The 8876-nt window shown below is 32.8% G+C and overlaps 1 protein-coding gene across 2 annotated transcripts in view; it reads left to right on the top strand.

The window, feature by feature from the left end:
- Positions 1 to 8796, top strand: part of LOC106689896 (histone acetyltransferase KAT8) — a 68417-nt gene extending 59621 nt beyond the window's left edge. The window contains exon 8 of one of the 2 annotated variants that reach the window (XM_014435103.3): positions 6089 to 8796. In XM_014435103.3, coding sequence (XP_014290589.1) covers positions 6089 to 6126 — 38 coding nt within the window. In that variant the 3' untranslated portion in view covers positions 6127 to 8796. Of the gene's footprint in view, positions 1 to 5252; positions 6065 to 6088 lie in introns of those variants that run through there. The other variant, XM_067047778.1, reaches the window with a different exon arrangement.
- The last annotated feature ends 80 nt before the right edge of the window (positions 8797 to 8876 follow it).

Below are 8876 nucleotides of genomic sequence, written 5' to 3'. Positions count from 1 at the left end.
TTTTCTCATTCTAAACCCTGATAAAATCCTTCATATCCTTTCTTCTTTTAACTCTTACCACCCTCGCCTTCATTTCACCGTTGAAACCGAAACTAACTCTTCCCTCCCCTTTCTTGACCTGCTTATTATAAAGAATAATGACGGCTCCTTGTCCACTGACTGGTATAACAAACCCACTTACTCCGGTAGGCTACTTAACTATTTTTCTCAGCACCCCCACCATCAAAAAATTAATATTGCCAAAAATCTCATACACCGTTCCGTTGCCTTTCCTAATCCGATCCCCAATACCACAACACTAACATTCACTGTACTAAGACTATCTTGCTTTCAAATGATTTTCCACTTCACATCATAAACAAACTTTTAAACTCTTACATCAACCGTTCTACGCCTACTTCTCCTTCCCCAAACTCTCTACATCCACCATCCACACTCTCAGTTTATAGATCCCTTTCATATGTCCCCTCTCTCACTGACAACAAACAGAAATTCTTAAAATCAACAATCCCTTCACTCCGTCTTGGACTCAAATCTCAAAATAAACTATCTTACTTTTTTACTAATTCCAAGGATTCTATTCCACTCCAATACCGTTCTAACGTTGTATACCGGATTCCTTGCTCCATCCCAAACTGTAATTCTTCATATATAGGCGAAACTAAAAACCACCTCAGATCACGTATCTCTCAACATAAATTATCTATAACTTCCCACAACTCATCCGCTTCCAAACTTTCAGAACATTCCCTTACGCTTAATCATGCTTTTGATTTTGACCATACCACTATTTTAGCCACTATTCCAAATTACCAAAAGAGACTCATCTCAGAATCCATTTATGTACATCTTGAACCCCTTCCAGTTAACCACAAAATCGATAAAAACTGTATCTCGCATACATAAAGCCATTCATTAAACTTAATTAAGACTAAATAATTTTATGCTCATTTTATTATCATCACCAAACATTTTTCTATTATACTTTTGTTTTTTTCACCTGTTTGTTATCTCTTTATCACTTATATTATCTATTGGTGCATTTACTTATATTTATTCACCTGTGTTTTATTAACTTTCACATTTACTTTGTCTTGTTTTTGGTAAACTTGTATTTCACATGTTTCTATTAACTTATCATTATCACCTATTTGGTTAACATTCCATCACATTTTTTCACTTATTTTTATACTTTATTACTTATTTTTAATCTTTTTATGTACTTCTTTCTACATCTCACCGTGTACTTTTATATATATTTTTATTTTATTTTGTAAACTTTCACTTCTGATTTTTAAATTACCTTAAATCACTTTGTTTTTCATGTTACTCCTGTTATCTTTACTATTACTATTATCAGTGTAGATTTATGATTATTTTCATGATATATTAATACTACAGTTGTTATCATTGTTTAATTTTTTTTCTTACTTATTTCTTTGTAATTTTTTTATACTATTCTTTATTTACTTTTACTTATTATTAGTTACTTATTTTACAATCATTGTTATTATATCCTATATTCGATTATTTTCTTCAGTATAATCTCGTATTATTAGTAACGATATGTGTCATTCTAATTTTACTTAGTTATTCCTAAATTAAAAATTATTATAGTTATTATTATTATCATATTTCTGTATCTTTCTCTTATCATTTTTCATTTTTCGTCATATCTTTATGATTACTTCCTGTATGTATATGCGACGTATTTGAAATAGAAATATAGCCTTTAATCAGCTGGCTACCTCCTCCCCACTTCCGCTTCATTGTTGCCTTCTGATCAACCGTTCACTTTGAACAGGTAGGTTGTTCTGACTTGTTCTTTGGTCATTTATTATCATTTTAATATCATTATTATTTTTTTATTATTTATAATTGTTCTTTCAAGACGTTTATTTAATCTCTACTTTCTTCTTTTTTATTTTACGTATTTTTAAAAAAAAAAATTTACTCTTGCCATTATTTCTTATTTTTATTCTTATCATTGTTTATTCGTGTTTATTTTATACTGATACTATTTTATGTCTTCCTTCCTTTTATTGATATGTAATTTCTTATCATTTATTTTTACATAATATTTATCCTAGCTTAAATTACCTTATTGTATCTTATTGTTGTAATATTCTCAGTTTTCTTTTTGTTTTTTTTTTGTAACTTTTTAGCCCTGATGAAGCCCTGCAAAGTGGGGCGAAACGTCGGAAAATAAATAGTTGTAAACTATTTTTGTTTCTCTTTTGACCGCAACCCTGACCATCTTCTTATATAAAAATTTAAAAATGTTTGAATCTGCTCAACATTGCCACGATTCAACGGACTTCGTGAGGGTCACGCACTGCTATCTTCTTTGTTTTAATCACGATCTTTTCCAGTCCATATTTGACTGAACAAAATTGGTTAGCTTGCTTTTTTTATTTAATACAGCAAATAAACAATAATGAAATGATACATAACATAAAACATACGAAAATCATTTATATATAAAAATAACTATTTACTCATAAAAGAGTAAAATATATATATATATATATATGTGTGTGTATATATGTATACTATACTATAATATTATGTATAAGTTAAGAGTTATTGGGTATGAAAACTCAAAAAAAATGAATAAGGAACAAGTAATAACACTCTCGGTTACAACTGAAACACTGCTTTATTCATCTTATCACTCCTCTCTCTCTATATATATATATATTCAATCAGCTGATCGCCTCAGTCAGCTGACATTGAAGTAACCTGACTCAGGCCGCAACTCCCCCACCAGCTTACGAACAATCCTTGTAAACTAATACTGTATAATATAATAACATAGAAAACAAAAACAATACACATATCATAGTAAAAACTACCAAGCTCCCCGAAGTATATGCTATATACATGATTTAAACCTAAGAATAAAATAGAAGAACTCTTCATACTATAAATAAGCTAAAATGAAAAAACAAAACAATATTTACAAAAGTCTAAAACAATCTTAAAACAAAAAACAATGAATATATAGAATAAATAACTAAATTTTCTGTAATATACTCTAGTAGCGGCGGGAAATATGAACACTCCAGTTTTTATATTGCCATTGCCAGAAGTTTTAAATCTTTAATATGGACTTATCCTGCACCTGGTGCGCCATTGCCATCTTACTGAAGATATCAGTCATGGTTATCCATTTATATCCTCTCCATGTGAAAATATCGATCTGCAGATCGTTGAGTGGTGTATCTGCGGTAGGTGTCTCCTCTTGTCTCCCTTTTGATTGGTTTCTGTCATGTTTCATGAGTAGACAAACTTAACAATTTCCTACAACCTCCGTGATTGTCTTCTTTATCCCCCACCAAAAGTACTTTCTCTTTAACACACGCAGGGTCGCTGAGATTCTGCAGTGATTTGTCTTGCTCTGGTGATATGCTATGGTCACCTCTTTTTGTCGTTCGTCTTCCTGAAGGGTTTCCACCATCTGCTAACAATGGATGAACCTTCTATCCATCCTTATTTGCTCGCTGTGCCATACCTGCTTGATCTTCTCCTAGATGGTGGCATTAGCCACGTAAAAGTGATTAGTTTCTCACTCCCTGAAGAATGAAACCAAATCTGGTCGTCCCTCACACCTGGCTGTGACCCGATCATGATTTTGCTCCTCCCATACTCGCTACACTTAACTTTGAGGAATTCTGTGGTCCTTGTCTTCCATACAATCTGTCACCTCTTGTCATTTATTGTCTCCTCTGGTCCTCCATATCTACTCGTCTTCCTTCCTCCGAGCTCTCGTTAGACGAAGCTTCCTGTACCACATTCGGTTCTTCTTCTGGTTTCCACTCCCGCAGGAATTGCCTGGATGAATCTCCGGCCTCTTCTACCACATTTACTGTAATTGCTCAAGACAACCAATCGGCTACCACAGTTTCTTTTCCTGGTTTATACTATGTCAATAGTATACTGTGTGAGTAGCTCCTTCCAATGTGTAATTCTAGCCGAAGACTCCTTCAACTTTCTCACCCACTGCAGAGGCCTGTAGTCAGTGAGTACCCTAAACCTTCTGCCAAACACATTAGGTCTAGTGGTCAGCAGCCCACACTATTCTCAAGAGCTCTGTATCTGGTCTGCGTCTCTGTCAGGCGCCTACTGACGTACGCCACTGGGCGATATCCCCCTTCACCCTCCTGAGACAACACCAATCCCAGTGCGTACTTTATTTTATAAAAAATAAATTTTTTTCTTGAGACTAAAAATTGTTCTGATATCTAAAGGTACTGAGTTTCGGCACCATTATTGCACCAGTTATTAAGTGTTATTGGGTTCAAAAACTCAAAAAAAATGAATAAGGAACACGTAATGACGCTCTCGATTGCAACTGAAACACTGCTTTATTCATCTAAGCATTCCTCTATACATATCATTCATTCAACTGATTGCCTCTGTCAGCTGACATCGAAGTAACACCTGACTCAGGCCATAACTTTTATTTATATATATTATTTTATAGAGCACATTTTAGTTATTCTTGAAAACAATTAAGTCCTTCAAATTTCAGTGTTTTATTGGCAATGACGATATTTTCTCACCACCAGTATTAGATAATCACATAGTTATAATTTATTTATATTCATTTTTACAATATGAAAAATAGGTAAAAAATGGTATACAAGATACATCTTTGGATTTCTGGTGAATGTTAAATCAGTACAGCCTTTTTAGTAAATCAGTAGTAACAAATGACATTGTATTTACACTCTAGCATTGATTCAAAAGTATACATTATAGTCTTTTGTAGGTTCAGTCACCTCCATGGATGACACTCACACTGTAGTTTTTAACTCAGGAACCTAGATTTTTTGGTCTACCAGGCCAAAATCTTAAGAGGTTTTCATGGGTATCATTGGATCCCTCTTGAGCTACTCAATAATGATGTAGAATTTTTATAGTTCAACTTGGCTTTTCTGTGGTATAAGATGACATGTTATTTAGTTTTAGTCATTTTTAATGAATTATAACCACTTCAAACTAGAATTTTCATGTATATTATTAGTAGATCCTGAGGAGAGCTTTCAATTAGTTTTTAAACAAAAGTTGTTACATCACTGTGTCAAAAGTTGTACTACATTGTGGAGTTTCCCTTGCTGCAAGGGTTTTTTTTTTTTTTTTTTTTTTTTTTTTCCCTTGCCATTTCTGGCCTATGTGGTGCGGGAGCAGTGGGGTAGTGCGCATGCCACTGCTCCCAAAGATCACCAATTTTTTCTTTTTTTTCTCAGCCTGGATCAGGTTTCTCCTCTTCTGGTCGCTCGCCGATGTTGGGCGGTCAAGTCCTTCCCTTGTGAAATGAGTTCGGCCCACTACCTCCTTCCACCCATAAATGAACTCCCTGAAGAAGGGATAATTCTCTTCGACTCGGCGAGGGTGAAAATCTCGGTCTTTCTGGACAGCCTGGCTCGTTGTCCTTCCATGGCGGAGTAATCTACTATTACGTGTTCTGCTGTTTCAGGAAATCCGCGCGTGGGGCACCGCCGCAAGGGCTATGCATCAAAGTCGCATCTTGGTATAATAAATTCTTTTACTATGAGTGGTGAATTGGATGTTAAATGTAGGCTATACATGTGGAGCTAAGATGCTACAATGTGACCCACAATTTTTGTACCATTAGTTTTCCGATTTCCTACACTATAGTAACAAATTCATAGTTATATTCATGCCAAATTTCATCTACTTTCTACATCAAACATAATTATAAAAGTCATATTCATTAGACATTTTATATTTTTCATTGTTATAGTTAGAAGTTGTAATTATCAAAATCATCTTTTCTGGAAGAGGTAAACCTTAAATAGATGAAGAAGTAAATATATGATATTAAACTTCTTTTGCCTTATGCTTTGACAGCCTGGTCTTCATCCCATCACAAAAAATTCCAATGCGGATGGCTGTTAACTTGTGATGAGTGCTGAAAATTCATTATCTTAAAACAACTCTTAGAGTGACTACTTGCGGACATATAAGCATAAGTTTACTTAGTAGTCAATGTATTTTAAAAGTTATTTATGATTTAATTTTATTACAATTTGTGTAATGTTTGTTTTTCTCTGATTTTCAGATTGCAGTGAGGAGTTAGATAGTGGAAACACTCTTTAAAAAATTATTTTTATCTGATAGATTTAATTTATGAACAATAAAGAATTTAATTTCTTACAAACTAAATCATTATCATTTAACATTGTGCATATTAAGGAAAAATAACTTCTTAATTTAATGTTTCACCAAATAAAATGTTATCTCAGGTTATAATAACAGGTGTTTATAACAGGTAATAATCCCATGTTATAAACCCCAATAATTATTCTTATATTTATATCATTATGTAACATAAAAAGTTATGTAATCCTCATAAAAGCCAGTAAATCATGTTAACCGCCATGGCCTACCCAAAATGTATTTCATATCTTTAAAACAATCATCATTTTTGTAATATTGAAATTTAAAGAAGAAATATTTTTACCAAATAATTCAAAACATTATCCAAATTATAGTCTCAAAACTTTTATTGTTTTTACACGTCCAACGTTTCGGCCAATTCGGCCATCTTCAGGGACAATCTACTTAATTCACTATGAAACATATTATTTAATATTTTTCCAAGCATTTATTATAAATATTAAATTGTAATAAAAGTGTATGATAGTGGTAAAATGAAAAATAATTTTGACTGTGATTTTTAATGGATATTTGACTTATTGGATAAAAATGTTTTGACCTGGGCAGAATAGCCTGTATGAAGTGTTTGGAAAAATATTAAATAATATGTTTCATAGTGAATTAAGTAGATTGTCCCTGAAGATGGCCGAATTGGCCGAAACGTTGGACGTGTAAAAACAATAAAAGTTTTGAGACTATAATTTGGATAATGTTTTGAATTATTTGGTAAAAAGTTGCCAGTCTCAAGAAAGAATTTTATGATTATAAATAAAGAAGAAATATATTTTACATCAAACACTATAGGTTCATATAAGAAATAATAATACAATTTAACAAATGTAAAAATTCAATTTTAAGTTAAAGGAAGATTTATGAAATTAATTAATTCTGGCTGTTACTAAATTTATTATCAAACATCAAAATTTACTTTGCATAAAATATAAACAAAATTTTAAAGCAAGATTAGGAATCATCAATGAAGATTCATAAAAAAACAATGTAAAAGCTAGTTCGAAACAGTAAAGGAAATCAAAATTTAGAAATGTATATTATACTCCACATTGTTACCAATAACCAATTCATTATTTTATCAATATTGTATTTTTCTGATGGTTGTGATTGGTGCTACACCATGTTTTATTTGATGCATCTCCAAGTTTTTTCTTTCTCTTTTACATAATTAAATCATAATTGTTATTATGTTATGAATGATAGTCATTCTGATAGTATTTCATAGTGAGTTATCATGGAGGCTTTGTGGTATGGGATGGAAATTGTACCCAGTTAGGTGTTTTGAAATCAGCTCGAAGCTATTACCACACCAAACTATTTCAATATGGTTTAAGTTGGGATCTGCCCACTGAGCAAGATGAAATCAGTTCGAAGTCAAAGCGAGATAAATTCACCATGTGCGTCTTAGTGGAACAATCTAATAGGACCTCTGCACCCGAAGTGAGAGACTCAAAGTCGAAGCAATTCCCAAAAAATTTCTCGAATATATATTATCCAAAACCCCTTCTTTTAAATTCATTTGGATTAGCAATAAGAACTTTGATTCTTGCTGACACATAAATTTTTTCTTTTTTATGATCACTCATATGTCGGCGTTAAAAATAATATAAAAATAATAATATAAAATAATAAAAAAATTACGTGCTTGCAGAACCTCACTGAGCTATCTAAGATTCCCTTCAAATAAACATTGGAAAATGTTTGGGAGGGTTGTACAGATCTTAGTCGTTGCTCCCGGCTCAACGTATTTATGATAATGATATAAACGTAGTGATTCTGAGAAAACTCTGGCTGCTAACTAATGATATTTTGGGCTTCATAAGGATGTTAAAAATAGATTAATCTCCTAAACATAAACATCTAAAAGACAGGTTAGACCTGTGTTGACCTTGTGGTTCACAATATTTTAGACTTACAGGAAACCATTCAACTTCAATTCGAACGATACATTTTAACATAGTAATGGCGGAACAAGGGTCCAAACCAAAACAGAGTTAGTAGAACTATATAAAAACAGTGATATTACAAGAGTTATTAAAGTTAGACGGTTCCATTGGCTTGGCCATATTGCTAGGATGTCATAAGATGAGATAACTTTGAATATTCTGGACGAATAAATATATACGACCTGAAGAGAGAAAAGACCCTGGTTGGCCCTCTGGTGTGTCCGCCTATGCAAGATCCATTTTGGAGGTCCGGATCTGGAGAACTGCGTTACCCAAAAGATAACTGGTGAATCCAATGACAAGAAAGGAGCTCTAAGATTTTCAGAGCTACGTTAAGTGAGATAGAGGGACTATAAATGGTACCAGGTTTATCGAAACAATCTTTCAAAAAATAAGCGATATTTGTACAATTTATTGTTACTGATTTTGAACTATTCCGTGATAATGCAACTGATAAAGTAATGTTTGAGTACTTTTTACGGAGCTAAAATTAGAGTGTTACATTCTCAACAAGTCCAGACCTCAATCCAAAATATGATGGAAAGACGTGTAAAAACCCATGAGGACTCTTTTAGAACTCCAGGCCTCAGAGAAGAGTGGCACTATACATCCTAAGAATCTCTAAAAATATAAATTTCTTTACTTGAAGAAGTTTGTCGGAGGGGGGGGGTGCGGTCAGCAAAGAACAACATAAATAAACAAAACCATATTTATGTTGTTCTTTGCTGACCA

This window comes from Halyomorpha halys, unplaced genomic scaffold (genome assembly GCF_000696795.3).
Source record: "Halyomorpha halys isolate HHAL.00 unplaced genomic scaffold, Hhal_1.1 Scaffold1517.1, whole genome shotgun sequence".
In the NCBI taxonomy this organism is placed as follows: Eukaryota; Metazoa; Arthropoda; class Insecta; order Hemiptera; family Pentatomidae; genus Halyomorpha; species Halyomorpha halys.
This window is presented reverse-complemented; position numbering and strand designations above follow the sequence as displayed.